Raw genomic sequence first — 17,755 nt, 5'->3', positions numbered from 1 at the left:
CACAATTCCGTCGCATCAGCTGCAGTAGCAAGAAGGCAAACTGGGATTTCTTTACCAGCTCCTTTAACACCTTCACTCCCTCATCTGTAATTTGGAGTCGAATTTGACGGTTATTCAGCATGTGTAGTTTCTCCCTGATCTCTGGGCTAACTGTCGCGCAAGATACTTTAATAGTCCCAATCACAATTTCTAACTCATAGTGTCAACACTTTGCTGAGATTTCGAGCTCGTCAAATGACCCGCCAGCTTTTCTCCCGAAGAAACGAACAGCGGAAGTGGGACCTCTTGCTTTCTCCTCTCAAAATCGTGAAAGCTGTAATACCGTTTTCTCTATGCGGGAACTCCAACAATTCTCTTCCTCATGCTCTTCCGCCCCAGGACCGTCCTTCGCCTTTATAATCGAATTTGGACTGACAGTGCCTTTCACAGAATGTTGCGGAAAGCTATCATCATTCCTTTTCCGAAACCTGGAAAGGACAAACATCTTCCCTCTAGCTATCGCCCCATCTCTCATACGAGTAGAGTATGTAAGGTTTTGGAGCGTATGGTAAATTGCCGTTTAGGCTGGTGGTTGGAGTCTCGAAACCTTTTAACACCTGTCCAATGCGGTTTCTGAAAGCATTGTTCCGCAGGTGACCATCTTGTTTCTCTCTCCACTTGTATCGATAACAATTTTCTCAGGAAATACCAAACCATTGAACGTGTTGATGGTCGCAGTCAGCTGTCTTCAGTCTGCTGCCTCGGAGTGTAGCGGCAGTGGGGAGTCTGCTGTGTCGCATGGTATACCCCAGGTGTTACATGCTTCACCCACTGTCCCTGCTGTCGAGACATCTTCGCGGGTACCGGGCGCGGTTGGCCCACCCTCTCCCCAAGGGGAGTGGCGGGTTCAGCAGCGTTCACGGCGCACGAGGCGGAGGGTCAATGTGGAGGCTGGCCGTGCGGCATCGCCCGCTCTGCCCGTGAGTTGACATGTGGCCGCTCCTTCAGCAAGGTCCGAGCAGGCACATGGGGGGAGGGGTTTATTAGTTATTAGGAGCTCCAACGTTAGGCGGGCGATGGAGCCCCTTAGGGAAATAGCGGAAAGGTCGGGGAAGAAGGCCAGTGTTCACTCTGTCTGCTTGCTGGGGGGGTCTCATCCGAGATGTGGAGGAGGCCCTGCCGGCGGCGATATAGAGCACTGGGTGCACCCGACTGCAAATTGTTGCTCATGTCGGCACCAATGACTCTTGCCGTCTGGGTTCAGAGGTCATCCTCAGTTCGTTCAGGCGGTTGGCAGAATTGGTGAAGGCGGAAAGCCTCACTCGCAGGGTGGAATCAGAGCTAACTATTTGTAGTATCGTTCCCAGAACCGATCGCGGTCCTCTGGTTTGGAGCCGAGTGGAAGGCTTAAACCAGAGGCTCAGACGATTCTGCGGAGATCTGGGGTGCAAATTTCTCGACCTCCGCTATGGGGTGGAGAAATATAGGGTCCCCCCCTGAATAGGTCAGGCGTGCACTACACGCCGGAAGTGGCTACAAGGGTAGCGGAGTACGTGTGGAGTGCACATGTTGGTTTTTTAGGTTAGAGAATTCCCTCCCTAGGCCCGACAAGACGCCTCCTGAGACGCGGCAAGGTAGAAGTACGTAAAATGCAACAGGGAATAACAATATTAATGTGCTAATAGTAAACTGCAGGAGCGTCTATAGAAAGGTCCCATTTAGTACTAGGGACAGAAAGTTGGCTGAAACCAGATGTAAACAGTAATGAAATCCTAAACTCAGATTGGAATGTATACCACAGAGACAGGCTGAACAGTGAAGGGGGAGGCGTGTTTATAGCGATAAGAAGTGCAATAGTATCGAAGAAAATTGACGGAGATCCGAAACGTGAAATAATTTGGGTTAAGGTCACGGTTAAAGCAGGCTCAGACATGGTAATTGGATGTCTTTATAGGCCCCCTGGCTCAGCAGCTGTTGTGGCTGAGCACCTGAAGGATAATTTGGTTAATACTTCGAGTAGATTTCCCCACCATGTTATAGTTCTGGGTGGAGATTTTAATTTGCTGGATATAGACTGGGAGACTCAAATGTTCATAAAGGGTGGCAGGCGGCAGTGAAATTTTTTAAAGTGCTTTATCTGAAAACTACCTTGAGCAGTTAAACAGAGAACTGACTCGTGGCGATAACATATTAGACGTTCTGGTGACAAACAGACCCGAACTGTTTGAAACAGTTAACGTAGAACTGGGAATCGGCGATCATACAGTGGTTACTGCATCGATGATTTCAGCCGTAAATAGAAATATTAAAAAAGGTAGGAAGATTTTTCTGTTTAGCAAAAGTGACAAAAAGCAGATTACAGAGTACCTGACGGCTCAACACAAAAGTTTTGTCTCAAGTACAGATAGTGTTGAGGATCAGTGGACAAAGTTCAAAACCATCGTACAATATGCGTTAGATGAGTATGTGCCAAGCAAGATCATAAGATAGGGAAAAGAGCCACCGTGGTACAACAACCAATTTAGGAATCTGCTGCAGAAGCAAAGGGAACTTCACAGCAAACATAAACATAGCCAAAGCCTTGCAGACAAAGAAAAATTACGCAAAGCAAAATGTAGTTTGAGGAGGGCTATGCAAGAGGCATTCAATGAATTCGAAAGTAAAGTTCTATGTACTGACTTGGCAGAAAATCCTAAGAAATTTTGGTCTTATGTCAAAGCGGTATGGTGATCAAAACAAAATGTCCAGCCACTGTGACCAAAATGGTACTGAAACAGAGGATGACAGACTAAAGGCTGAAATACTAAATGTCTTTTTTCCAAAGCTGTTTCACAGAGGAAGACTGCACTGTAGTTCCTTCTCTAGATTGTTGCACAGATGACAAAATGGTAGATATCGAAATAGATGACAGAGGGATAGAAAAACAATTAAAATCACTCAAAAGAGGAAAGGCTGCTGGACCTGATGGGATACCAGTTTGATACCACACAGAGTACGTGAAGTAACTTGCCCCCTCTTCTTGCAGCGGTGTACCGTAGATATCTAGAAGAGCATAGCATTTCAAAAAGATTGGGAAAGGGCACAGGTCATCCCTGTTTTCAAGAAGGAACTTCGAACAGATGTGCAGAACTATAGACCTATATCTCTAATGTCGATCAGTTGTAGATTTTTGGAACACGTATTATTTTCGAGTATAATGACTTTTCTGGAGACTAGAAATCTACTCTGTAGGAATCAGCATGGGTTTCGAAAAAGATCGTCGTGTGAAACCCAGCTCGCGCTATTCGTCCACGAGACTCAGAGGGCCATAGACACGGGTTCACAGGTAGATGCCGTATTTCTTGACTTCCGCAAGGCGTTCGATACAGTTCCCCACAGTCGTTTAATGAACAAAGTAAGAGCATATGGACTATCAGACCAATTTTGTGATTGGATTGAAGAGTTCCTAGATAACAGAACGCAGCATGTCATTCTCAATGGAGAGAAGTCTTCCGAAGTAAGAGTGATTTCAGGTGTGCCGCAGGGGAGTGTCATGGGACCGTTGCTGTTCACAATATACATAAATGACCTTGTGGATGACATCGGAAGTTCACTGAGGCTTTTTGCAGATGATGCTGTGCTGTATCGAGAGGTTGTAACAATGGAAAATTGTACTGAAATGCAGGAGGATCTGCAGAAAATTGACACATGGTGCAGGAATGGCAATTGGATCTCAATGTAGACAAGTGTAATGTGCTGCGAATATATAGAAAGATAGTTCCCTTATCATTTAGCTACAAAATAGCAGGTCAGCAACTGGAAGCAGTTAATTCCATAAATTATCTGGGAATAGGCATTAGGCGTAATTTAAAATGGAATGATCATATAAAGTTGATCGTCGGTAAAGCAGATGCCAGACTGAGGTTCATCAGAAGAATCCTAAGGAAATGCCATCCGAAAACAAAGGAAGTAGGTTACAGTACATTTGTTCGACCACTGCTTGAGTGCTGCTCAACAGTGTGGGATCCGTGCCAGATAGGGTTGATAGAGGAGATAGAGAAGATCCAATGGAGAGCAGCGCACTTCGTTACAGATGATTTAGTAATCGCGAAAGCGTTACGGAGATGATAGATAAACTCCAGTGGAAGACTCTACAGGAGAGACGCTCAGTAGCTCGGTACGGGCTTTTATTAAAGTTTCGAGAACATACCTTTACCGAAGAGTCAAGCAGTATATTGCTCCCTCCTACGTATATCTCGCGAAGAGACCATGAGGATAAAATCAGAGAGATTAGAGCCCACACAGAAGCATACTGACAATCCTTCTTTCCACGAACAATACGAGACTGGAATAGAAGGGAGACCAATAGAGGTACTCAGGGTACCCTCCGCCACACACCGTCAGGTGGCTTGTGGAGTATGGATGTAGATGTAGATGTAGATGTAGAATATTTTTACATCTCGAGAGGGCATACGGTACCTGTTGGAGGACAGGCATTCTCCGCAAACTGTTCTCTTGAGGCTTTCAAGGTTGGTTACTCCTTTAATTCGTGAATTTATGACAGAGTACACATTTAAGGTGCGGGTGAAAACTGCCCTCTCCCATACTTTCTCCGAAGAAAATGGGGTGCCCTACGGCTCGGTGCTGAGTGTTGTACTGTTTGCCATAGCCATAAATCCAATTATGGATTGTCTCCTTCCCGATGTCTCAGGCTCCCTCTTTGTCGACGATTTTGCGATCCACTAAAGCTCTCAACGGACCAGCCTTTTTGAACGAAGTCTCCAAGGATGTCTCTATCGCCTCCACTCATGGAGCATCAAAACCGGCTTCTGGTTTTCTCCCAGTAAAACCATCTGTGTAAATATTTGGGGTCGTACGGAGTTTCCTATGGCTTCCCTACATCGAGGCCTTGTCGATCTTCTGTTTGTGGGCATTGACAAATTCTTAGGACTTAAGTTTTACCGAAAAATATGCTGGTCTTCCCACGTTTCATATCTTTCGGCTCGCTGTCTGCAATCCCTGAACACCCTCTGTGTTCAGACTGGTAACTCCTGGGAAGCGGGCCGAGTGGTCCTTATCCCCCTATATCACGTGTTAGTACACTCGAAATTGGACTATGGAAACATAGTTTCTGCATCTCTGTCGATTCTTTGGTGTCTCAACTCTGTCCACGACCGTGGATTGCGTTTAGCATCTGGAGCTTTTGCACCAGCCCTGTGGAGAGACTTTACACTGAGACTGCTAAACCTCCGCTGTCCAATTGGTGAGCTGTCCTACTGAGTTGTTACGCTAGTCATCTGTCTTCCATCTCATCTGACCTATGCATTTTTTGTCGACGCCTCCTAGGATTTAGGGTATGCAGGCCACCCTTCCTCTCTACTACCACCGGGAGTTTGCTTCCATCAACTGTTACATTCTCTTTCCTTCCAATTTCCTAAATCTTTCTTGACAAATGGGGATATGGCACCACCTTGGTTTCGCCCCTAGACCTGTATTCTCCATGACCTCTTGTCGGCTTCCCAAGGTTAGTACCCCTCCTATAGTTTATCAATGGGAATTTGTTGCTCTATGTGCACAAATGGAGGATGGCATATTTATTTACACTTACGGATCAAAGACCACATTTGGTGTTGGGAGTGCCTTTATTGTTGGCGACACCCCTATTAGATTTCAGCTTCCCGACCAGTGTTCGGTTTTTACTGTGGAGCTTTACGCTGTTCTCCAGGTTGTCCAACACAAATGTTGCCATAAGCGGATACAGTATATTATATACTCGGATTCGCTCAGCTCACTTCTCAACCTTTAAACTCTTTATTCCATCCACCATCTGGTCCACCGGATTCAGGACTGCCTCCACTTGCTCGACTTGGGGGGCGTCTCTATGGCATTCCTCGGGATCCCAGGGCACGTTGGTATCCGCGGAAACGAGGCAGTCGATATAGCAGCCATGGCTGCAGTCTCTCTTCTTCGGCTCGCTGTTCGCATGGTTCCCTTTGTCGATCTACAGAGTATTTTATGTCATCGTGTTGCTCCTTAAAGGCACACACATTGGTCAGCAATTCCCAATAGTAAATTACCTGATGTCAAATCTCTTCTCTGTGCGTGGACTTCTTCCTCCTGGCCTTGTCATAGGGATGAGGTAATTTTAACTAGGGATAGGGCACTGCTTTTTTAGCCATAGACATCTTTTAAGTGGCAATCCTCCCTCACTTTGTCCCCAATGCTCTCAACCGTGGACGGGAGACATCTTTTATAATTTACATCAGGACTATGTTGATGGTCCACTACTTTTGTACTTACTGTCCATGATAAACTATATTGAATTGTAAAAAGTAAACTTTCAGAGTTGGGAATGTCACAATTAATAAAATAATCCATGCTATTATACCACGGTCGGATGGCTTTCACGTTAAAGCCCATTTCCTTCCCATCTCCAGAGGACATTTTTAAGGGGTGAGTGTAGCTTCAGGTGTCCAGTTCACACCCTGGCTCACTACTGACTGCAGCAAAATTCTGTTTTACGGGTGCTCCCATGCAGTGGTGTGACGTCACGTGCTTTGAATACCCGAGCACAATTAGCTGTTGTCGGTTGCCGTTGTCAACTATTGCTACCACCTGTGATGGAAGACTAGTACTCATCTTCTTCATCAGGGTAATCTACAGACTCACCTCGAAAGATACAGGACCACCTAAAATTATCCAAGGATGCTGCTGAAAAATGTATTAATTTGTAAGATTCCTTGCAATTGTAGGGAGGTGTCTGGACACTATAAAAAGAATGGTCAAAAAATGACTAGAAGAGCTCAAGGGCAACTTGAGATGGGGAAGATTTGACAGATCAGCTGTTGTGGAACATGCTTTGCATCCAGGAGACCACCACATTCATTTTGATAGGACTCGGGTACTGGCAGCCATAAGCAGTACCACGAAAGGCCATAAAGAGATGCTATAGAGATTGTTAAACATCCCAGAAAGTTTAATAAGAAGGAAGAGGGCATGAAATTGAATATACATATGGATCCTGGTGCTGAAGATTATGTGTACTACTCTTCCATCCTGGGGTGGTAGCAACAGTGGATGAGTTCAACCAATAATGGCCAATTGCGCAGGGGTATTCAAAGCATATGACGTTACACAACTGTGCAGGAGCACATGTAGACGGAATTTTGCTGCAGTCAGTAGCAAGCCAGTGTGTGAATTAGACACTCAAAGTAGCTACGACCACAACACATTGTGTTTTAATGTGAAATCCATCCAACCATGGCATAACTACGACAGCCAAAGTTTTAAATTTTATGTTTGAGAAATCGTTCGCGCAGGAGAGTCGTACAAACATACCATATGACCATTGAACAGGCTTCCATATCGACGACATAGTAATAAGCATTGCTGGTATAGAGAAACAACTGAAGGAGTTGAAAACAAATAAGTCACCAGGTCTGAATGGACTTCCAATTCGGTTTTCGAAAGAGAACTCTACAGTGTTGTCACCTTACATACCTTGCGTTATCACAAATCTCTCGCCCAGCGCAAAGTCCCTAGCAGTGCAAAAAAGTGCAGTTGACTCCTGTGTGTAAGAAGGGCAAAAGAACAGATCATCAAAATTACAGACCAGTATCCCTGACGTCAGTTTGCTACAGAATCCTTGAACTTATTCTTAGTTTGTGCTTTACATGAAATTAACACATTCACTGTTAAGTTCCTCAAGTTAAATATATGTAACTTTTTATGAAATTTAAAAATTGTATTTTTAAAAAATAATATATGTACATTTTTCTCAAACTATTAGAGATATTTTTACAAAATTTTCTCTGTTTAATCTCTTTGCATATAGTAAGCTTCTCTCGTGAGGTTGTTTGAATGTATCAAATAGGTGAATTTTAATATTTTTAAGTTTGAATTCGATAAGTGTAATATAAAATACATGCAAAATTCCAAGCGCTTTGTCCCATATCTCACCATGTGCTCAGAATTCCAAAATTTTGTATTGAAATAACATTTCTTTGCTTCATAGAAATAAGTGTACAAAATTTTATAATTCTATTCTTTGCAGATTCTGGGAAACGGGTACATAAATGTTAAAAAAACATAGTTTGAAGAAAATGCAATTTGAAGTTCACCCTAACATTTTTCCCTTGTCACCACTTAAGAAGGCCCCAGATTTATACTCGTGATCCTCTTTCCCTTCAAGGCTTCTCTTCTCTTCTCTCTCTCTCTCTCTCTCTCTCTCTCTCTCTCTCTCTTTTCTCCCCCCCCCCCCACCTTCTTTCCTTTATAAGGTCTTCAACTGGCCTTTTAGCTGCAGAGAGATGCTGTAAATCTATTTCTCACAAGATATCTCGAGTGAAATTTCCTACATTAAAGCTCATTCTCTCGAATAACTTCATCCTCCCTTTGTTCACATAATTAATTATAAGAACTGCATCATAAGTTGCAATTCCGATGGCTTTAGCAGATGAGAACCTGGTTTGGGACATCATTTCCATATCATTTCTTTGTAGCCATCAACAATCAAACTTTGAAAAAGTTTGAAAAATGAGCATAAAGAAGGTGACTTCTCGGTGATTTGTGATTTTGCTGTGAATTACACCTTTGTTGTACTAGATGAATCTTGAGGTTACCATTGGACGAACACACAAACAACATTCATCCCTTTGTAGCTTTTTACAAGGGTGGGAACAGACGTGAGCACAGCAGTCTTGTCATCAGGGGCGACTCTTTATTAAAGGCTAGAGGGGCCCATCTCCACAAGAAATGTTATAATATTTTATTCTGTGTATTTTTTCAGTATTGTATCAAACAGTTTGAGTATGCTATGATTTTGGTGTAGTACGAGTGACAGAGACTAGAGGAAATTGGGCCCAATTTGTACCTTTCCGAGCGTGTACTACTCTTCTGTCATCCCTCCCCTCAGCTCTTTCTTCCACAGTGATGACCTGTTTCCCCTTTCCCACCCAACACAGAGCACCAGCAACAGGTGGTTCATACTCATTAGAGAAGTCTGGCACAGTGATGTGACCTAGCTGTTTCCCTTCCTCACCTCACTTCTCTCCATAGCTCAGCTCCGGACTGTCTCAGGACCAGCACACACATACCCCTCTTTCACTGCAGCCCAGCGAATCCTGCTTTTTCTGTGTTGCATTCCAATTCTTCCGCCCTTGCCCACCTGTCCACAACCATACAGAATGTTTGGGGCCAGCCAGCTTGGGTCCGCAGTACCTACCTGTAGCTGCTGTCAAATGCCTTACTGCACTGCTTTCGCCTCCAACTGCCATTAATCAACGGGAAATGTCGCAAACAGCAAATGAGTTTACCTCTTAGTAGTGTTCTTTATTCTGGAGCAGTGTGGTTGCACTCAAGTATTCTTAATGTGATTAATGCTGCTGTCAAATGCCTTACTGCACTGCTTTCGCCTCCAACTGCCATTAATCAACGGGAAATGTCGCAAACAGCAAACGAGTCTACCTCCTAGTAGTGTTCTTTATTCTGGAGCAGTGTGGTTGTACTCAAGTATTCTTAATGTGATTAATGCCATTAATCAACGGGAAATGTCGCAAACAGCAAACGAGTTTACCTCTTAGTAGTGTTCTTTATTCTGGAGCAGTGTGGTTGCACTCAAGTATTCTTAATGTGATTAATGCTGCTGTCAAATGCCTTACTGCACTGCTTTCGCCTCCAACTGCCATTAATCAACGGGAAATGTCGCAAACAGCAAACGAGTCTACCTCCTAGTAGTGTTCTTTATTCTGGAGCAGTGTGGTTGTACTCAAGTATTCTTAATGTGATTAATGCCATTAATCAACGGGAAATGTCGCAAACAGCAAACGAGTTTACCTCTTAGTAGTGTTCTTCATTATGGAGCAGTGTGGTTGTACTCAAGTATTCTTAATGTGATTTTAAAATGAACGAAATAGATTTTTTACTAAAAAGACCCATTAATTTATTAAGTATGAAAGAGAAACTAGAAATCAAGCAGGTAGGCTCACATCAGCCAAAATATTTCATTATGTCTCAACTTGATGGGGAGAACAGAACTTCTTGCAATAAATGTTTCGACAAAAAGCTGTGGTTAATAGTCTTTTGAAGAGAAACGAAAGTTATTTTGTTTCTATTGAGTGTTATTTGGTGGAGAAGGATTATGGACAGCAGCTGGCTGTAAGAATTTCAAGCATTTAAGTGAACGAATTAAGAAATGTGAGAAAAATGGACTATGTTTAGAAAATGTTTGTAAATAAGAATGTTTGGCATCATTAACATTAGTGCTCAGATTGGTTCAGAATATAAAATGTCAATTCAGAAATATGATGGAGTTAGCTATGAAGAACGGACACATGTTGAACAGAATAGTAGAGTGCTTAATGTTTTGTGCAACTCGTGAGGGCTCACAATGAAAAACAGGAGTCGGCAAACCTTGGTGATTTCTTAGATTTGATAACTCTTCTAGGACAGTGTGTTAGCTGACCACGAAAACAGTTCTAGTACTTCTGTCTGTAAATACAGATCACACATTATACAAAACGAATGTATCAAGTTTACATTAAAGAACTGATTAAAGACATTAACGCTGTCACTTTTGTTTCTGTACAGGCAGGCAAAACAACAGATATTACTTGTGAAAGTCAATGTGTCTTTATACTGTGGCATATTAAGGAAAAGAAACCTGTTGTAAGATTCCTTTCTGGCTAAAGTTATGTACTGAATCCCCCCCTCCCCCCTATCCCCCCCACCCCCCCACCCCCCGCCTCTAAATCTGGGTTGTGATGATAGACTGATCTGTAGCGGAGCCAGAGGTCTAGTTTAGGTTGGAAGGTGACAATGCGGTTGTGATTTGGTAAAGCCAGTGAATGTGAAAGCATAAAATATGGTTATGGTAACAAATTGACTGGTACCAAAGCTTCATGTTTACATCCACACCATATAGAAAAATGCAAGGGGTCCAATTCGTAACTTTTACCTCCTTTCCTTTGAAAATGCCACTTATAGCACAGCATGTGGATTTAGTGAGGGTCTAAAAAGAAGTTGAAACCTTTCAGTGTTCAAGAAAAACTTGTTGCTCTTGCATACAATGGTGCCCCAGTAATGAGCGACAATTGTGGTGTACAGTCTCTGATGCAGAATACTTAGGCATATGCCAAGTACATCACTGTTAGGCACCAAATAAGTTTGGTTACTGAGAAAGCTTGTAGTAAAAACATAAAGGATGTTGGGTTGTTCTTTGCAAATGTTGCTAGATTTAAAATGTTTTTTCTTTTAATCGCCTTAGCAAAATGATGTGTTAGGACACTCTGCAAGAAGGGAATTTCCCTAGTTGTTCAAAGTTTACCCTATACAATTTTACATTTGATAATAAGCATAAATGTGGTATTGCCGGCCGGTGTGGCCGAGCGCTTCTAGGCGCTTCAGTCTGGAACCGCGCGACCGCTACGGTCGCAGGTTCGAATCCTGCCTCGGGCATGTTTTTGTGTGATATCCTTAGGTTAGTTAGGTTTAAGTAGTTCTATGTTCTAGGGGACTGATGAACTCAGATGTTAAGTCCCATAGAGCTCAGAGCCATTTGAACCATAAATGTGGTATTAAGTCAAACGCTTTTCGGAAGTCAAGAAATACTGCATCTATCTAACTGCCCTGATATATGGATTTCGGAATGTCATGCGAAAAGGCTGTGAGTTGAGTTTCACGTGATCAAGGTTTTTAGAATTCATGCTGGTTGGCATGGGGAGGTCATTTTGTTCTATATCACTCATTACATTTGAGCTCAAAATATGTTCAAAGAATCTACAACAAATGGATGTTAAGGATATTTGATGGTAATTTTGTGAATCACTTCTGCAACCCTTCTTGTAGGCGAGTGTGATCTGTACTTTCTTCCAACTACTAGGCATGGTCTTGTGTTCAAGGGATCAGTGGTAGATTATGGTTAAAAGAGGAGCAAGTTCAGCCACAAATTCAGTGTAGAATGTGAAAGGGATTCCATCGCGCCGTGAAGCTTAGTTCAATTTTAGCAATTTCAGCTTTTTCACAACATTACTGACACTAACATCTATATCAGTCATCATTGCAGTGGTGCGAGAATTAATTCGGGTTCAGTACACCTACATTGTTAAATATTTTTGCTTTTGCTTTACTACCCCCAATTTCAGTTACTGTTTCGTTCATGAATTTCTGCACACGAACTTTGGTACAAGTAACATTCTATACATATGACAAGAATTCTTTGGGTTTTTTGAGAGGTCATTCAGTAATACTCTGTTATGGTAGTTACTGAAAGTTTCATGCATTGCCCTCTTGTCAGCCAAAGGCATTTCATTCAGCTTCTCCATATCTATAGCCCCATGCTCTGTTTTACACATATTGTGCCATAGACTGTGTTTCTTTACAGTGACTGTCCATCCAGGAAGGCCCTTTCCATTATGAACTGCTCTACCTCATGTTTCTCTATCAAGTGCACTGTCAACTATTCTTCTAAATCTAAGTCACAGTTCTACATGCTGCTCTCCAGATCTAAATGTTTTTAAGTTACCTATGGAGATACGACAGTACTGCCTCGTTATCTAGTCTGCAGAACTTATAAATCTTTCTACTTGTTTTAATTGCCCTTTGTACTTTGGTAATCATTGTTGCTACAATTGTCGTGGTCACATACCAGTTTCTATGTGGTGTGGACGTCCTCAAAGAGATCAGATCTGTTTGTTGCTATTATATCTAATTATTTTTTTAGTGTGTTCTACTACACAAAATTATCAACAAAATTGCGCATTCCCCCCCCCCCCCACACACACACGCACACACAAGTTGTAGAACGACCTTCGTATGGCTCCACTCTCCATTGTCGCCAAATTTATTCAAGATGGCGACGATGGATATGGCAACGTCACAATGACATCATGGCGAGAAGTTCAAATTTAGGCGGGAATATAGGTCACTTGGGCTACCTCCACTAACCTAAGTCATCTGACCACCACCTCTTCATAGGAATTGGTGGGAAAAGGACTCGGCCTCTGCTGGATAGGATGGACATAAGTCTTTATTTAAACAGTCTTTATTTCAACCATTTGAGGCAGTACCTCCATCCAGTGTGTTGACCGTGGGGTCCAGAGTCCAACTGACCAAGTACACAGTACTACCACCAGAGGGTGCTGCATCCCTCCCGTGACATAATCCAAGATTGCGGTCTGGGGTGGGGGAAATGGTGGGAACCAATAGGGACCCTCAATCCAGTCACGTTTTTGACTTCAGCCAGTAGGATGGCGGTATCTGGTAATGTCAGCAGCTCTGGGACCTCAGTCTTGCTCAGTCAGCCAGCCAGCAGCAGCAGCAGCAGCAGAAGAAGAAGAAGAAGAACCATGAAGCGTCAACAGCAGTCGCAATCCAACACAGCCCTGCAGAACAGGAAGAAACGGAAAAGTAAGTATCACATATCACATCTTTCTCTGTGGTTAGAGTTATTACTATTATTATTATTATTATTATTGGTTATTTTCGCGTCTTGGTTCATATGTAATGCTTCCTCATCTTTGTTCAGCAATATCCGTCGACGCGTCCAAGCCTGCAGGCTCGAGAGCCAACATGCCAATCTCTGCCGCGTCCAGACCTGTTGCAACCTCAGCTGCCATGTTGTCAAGACCTGCACCGATGTCTGGACCTGCGGCAGCAGCAACCTCCATGTCTCAACCTGTAACGACCACGTGGGATCCTGTAACGCACATAGCCCACTTGCTGGAGCAGGACAAGGAACTGTAGTTGTCTTTCCCACTCATCGATTTGTGTGATGATCTGCTCCCAACACATCAAATGCTGCTGGTGGTCCTAAACAACAGCAAGATGAAGGACAGTACTGGTCACCAACATATGATCCATCCCAGCAGAACATCCCTGTGCTAGTGCAGCCACAGAGTGCAGATGCTGTGGATAAGGAGGCATCAAGTGTACTCATATTTTTCGGTTCCATATAGAATTTAACTCCCAGTGGAATGAAATGTGTAAACGTTGGTATAGAAGCACATCAGGTCTGGGGCTTGCATGCAAGAATAGAAATTGAAAATGCATTGAAGGGTGTTAAAGTGCTCTTTACAGAGTTCTACTGGGACAAAATATGTCGTGGAGAGCGCTGCATCAATCAGCAGATGACTACAGAATATTATTCTACCTGTTCTCCCCAAGACATTCGCCTTACTGGTGTGACATTATCTATTACAATAGTGTATGATGAATGTGAAATTGGGTGACATGTGTGATTATCTAAGGCACGCCTCAGTTATGAAGTTATACGATCTGGATACTGTGCTACGTCTTGCTTTGGAGAGGTTGAACCGTTTGATGTCGAGCATAGACTGTGCATACAATGATGATGTAAGCTTCCTATGTGTGCATGTTGATGGTTTGAAGCAGTACCTTTGTTTGCACATGAACACTGAATCGAAAGAGAAACAGATTAAATGTATGTGTGAAAAACCTGAGTACTGTGAGGCACTCATTGGCTTGAGGGAGATACGTGCGGAATTTATTGCTTGTCAAAAACTTTGTTTGGAAATACTGTTCAGGTGCAAAGAAGAAGATAAAGAAAGAGTCTGATGATTTTCTTGAAATACTGCATCCTATGTATGATAAAAAAATAATGTATGTATATGCAATCTCAAAACGTGTTTGTGTTTTATTCCATATCTCTCTCATTATAGTCAAAGTATTGTGCTTATTAATATCCTTATTTTTTCAATGTTACACCAGTTATTCACAAAATGAATGATGAAGTTACTCTTCGTGGGTAAAATATGATTTCTCTGTGTAACCAATATAGCTCAGTCAGTTGAGCTATAGTGGCTACAAATACTATTACTGTCCCTTCAAGTGTATCTTTCTATATCTGCCAATTACATGTCAGTACCTGGCATATTAAGTATCATGGCAGGGTGGGTGAAACCACCTCATCACAAGGGCTTTGTTGTCGGTGACTGGTCCTGTGAAGATGCAAAAGAAGACTTTAGAAAGAAGAAGAACGGAATTCTCCTTCCTGATAATATATGAGCAATTATTGTAAGTCCATCCAATTGTGGAAAGACTAATGTCCTCATGACCCTGCTTACACATTTAGATGGAGTCCGATTTGAACATGTTTGTGTATTCTCAAAACCGCTGTTTTAACCCAAGTATCAGCTATTACAGGAGATATTGTGTGGTGTAGATGGTGTTACATACACGACATTCAGTGAAAGTGGTGATATCCCCCCACCTGAAAAAGCAAAGCCAAACACTGTCTTCATATTTGACGAAGTTGCTGTGGAAAAGCATGACCAAATTCGAAAATATTTCCGTTTTGGTCATCATATGGGTGCTTATATATTTTATTTAAACCAAACATTTTCCAGAGTCCTGAAACAGTTGGTTACGGATAATGCAAACCTCATTATAGTCTTAAAACAAGACGATCTGAATTTAAAACACATTTACCAGTCACATCTTGGAACTGACATGTCATTCAATGATTTGGTAAAGATATGTGGTGATTGCTGGAATCATTCACAGTATGGGTTTCTCGTTACTGATAATACAAGAAAACTGAGTGATGGTAGGTACAGGCAAAACTTTCAAGAGTTTCTGCGTATATAGCATAGTAAGAGAGGTTAGTACATCATTATACACTGCATTGTGGACAAATTAGTGCGCATTTCTAGCTCATAACCCGAGATGATGGGTATACACAGACAGAACATTTGCCTGTACGTGGATGCGAAAATTCAGGCTATTGTGCATAAAGTTGGAGGTATGCTCAGGGAACTAGGCACGTATTACCAGACTCTTCTGAGAATGGTGAATGCGTTAAACGAGTTAGTTAATGAAGTCAGTAAGAAAATAGCTGACTTAACTGGAAATGTCGAAGCTATTGAGGGGAAAATAGATGCAGAGTTCCTTGTTGTTGAGAAGGGGGAGCAGGCACATAGTAAGAGGAGGAAGAAGAAGAGTAGATATATAAATCCTCACGCTGCGGAGATGTCTGACTAGTATACACCGAGATGTCAATGAAGCAGAAAGTGATTTAAGCACGGAGAGCAGTTTGTGAGAAATTATGGTTGCTGAGATAAAAAAAGTCATGTGACTAGGGCCTCCTGTCGGGTAGACCGTTCGCTAGGTGCAATTCTTTAGATTTGACGCCACTTCGGTGACTTGCGTGTCGATGAGGATGAAATGATGCTGATTAAGGACAACACAACACCCAGTCCCTGAGCGGAGAAAATCTCTGACGCAGCCAGGAATCGAACCCGGCCCCTTAGGATTGACATTGTCGTACTGACCACTCAGCTACCAGGGATGAACATGAGGTTAGGGCATATGGATAGACAGCAAACACAAAGAGAGACCTTTAAGCCAGTTACTGAATCTCTGACAGCTCTCAGCAAAAACAAAAACATGCGATAACAATGGTGTTGCCTTTGACAAATTCATTATCCGTCACTCTCCCGGTCAGATAGGTAGAACACTCGGCATTAGCAGGGGAAGACTGTACATGTTACACAATACAGATTGGTGATAGGCGGTTTAACACCTAGCTTAATGAATCTCATTTTCTTAAGACCTACCAAAAAACCTATAAATTATTCAGTTAATGATAGGGAAATCTACCGTGAAATACTGCACATGACTGATCTACACAAGATCGGGAAAAGCCTGAGCAACAAGAAATATAAAACCATTGTAAAACCAATACTTGACGGCGAAAGAAGCAGCAGCAGCGGTGATAGTATTCACATTGAGCATAAAGCAGCGAACAGTCGAATCCTGCAGTATATATATTATGACGACACCAACAAGCTAATAGATAGACTGTGGGTGCTCATGGCATCAGCTTCTGCAGGTAATACAGCTCATTCGAATGAAGCTGTTTCAATCATCTCTGAGCTTAGAGAGAGAGTATGGAGACAGTAGTTTGAGAACTGCACAAACCAGCTTGCAAAACATACCCTCGTAGGCATGTTACGATTAAAGGTTTGGATGCCTTATGGCAAGCTAATTTTGTAGATATGAGGGTATTTTCACACGAGAATAATGGATTCAAATATATTTTAATGGTTATTGATACATACTTAAAATTTGCGTGGGCATTACCTGTTAAAAACGGGTAGAAATGTCGCAGATGGTTTTTGAGCGTTTGCTACAGACAGAGACGAATCGATGCCCAGACAACCTCCAAACCGATCACAGCAGGGAGTTTTACAATAGGTATTTCAAGACCGTGATGCACCGGTATGGAATACATCACTACTCAACATTCACTCGCCTGAAGGCAAGTATCATGCAGCATCTGAACAGAACAATAAAAGGTCGAATTTGGGTGTGTTTTAACCTTCGCAGCTCATACAAATGGACAGATATCCTCCCAGAAATAATTGCTCAGTATAATCGAACCAAACATACCACAATAAAAATGAGACCAATCGACGTTCATGATAATGGACTCATGGATACGATGTACTATCGCATTAAAATGCTGGATCCACGCAGACAGAAATTTAATGTAGGTGATTTGGTAACTATCTCAAAACACAAGACGGCATTTGAGAATTCATACCTACTGAACTGTTCAACACAGATATTTACAGTTTCAAAGGTGCAAAGAACGAATCCTAGAACTTGTATATTGAAGGATAGTAAAGGTGAAGAAATTGCAGGCTGCTTCTACACTGAGGAGTTGCAGAAAAGCTCAGAACCGGATGTGTTTCTTGTGGAGAGAGTCATAAGATGTCAGGGAAATAAAGCAATAGTCAAATGGCTTGGTATTCCTGCTGCACAAAACAGTTGGATTGAC

General features: G+C 42.4%; 2 protein-coding genes across 3 annotated transcripts in view; both read left to right on the top strand.

The window, feature by feature from the left end:
- LOC126248807 (mothers against decapentaplegic homolog 3-like) overlaps positions 1 to 17,755 on the top strand; it is a 227,432-nt gene that overhangs the window by 25,044 nt on the left and 184,633 nt on the right. The gene's annotated exons all lie outside the window — the stretch shown is intronic.
- On the top strand, positions 13,063 to 13,964 carry LOC126248808 (uncharacterized). Its single transcript, XM_049950210.1, has 2 exons — positions 13,063 to 13,362; positions 13,481 to 13,964. Exons 1-2 carry the CDS (start codon positions 13,203 to 13,205, stop codon positions 13,696 to 13,698), a joined length of 378 nt encoding a protein of 125 aa, XP_049806167.1. The 5' UTR covers positions 13,063 to 13,202; the 3' UTR covers positions 13,699 to 13,964.

The sequence above is a fragment of the Schistocerca nitens genome, chromosome 3 (assembly GCF_023898315.1).
Source record: "Schistocerca nitens isolate TAMUIC-IGC-003100 chromosome 3, iqSchNite1.1, whole genome shotgun sequence".
Classification (NCBI taxonomy): Eukaryota; Metazoa; Arthropoda; class Insecta; order Orthoptera; family Acrididae; genus Schistocerca; species Schistocerca nitens.
The sequence above is the reverse complement of the archived record's forward strand: the minus strand, read 5'-3'. Positions and strand labels throughout refer to the sequence as shown.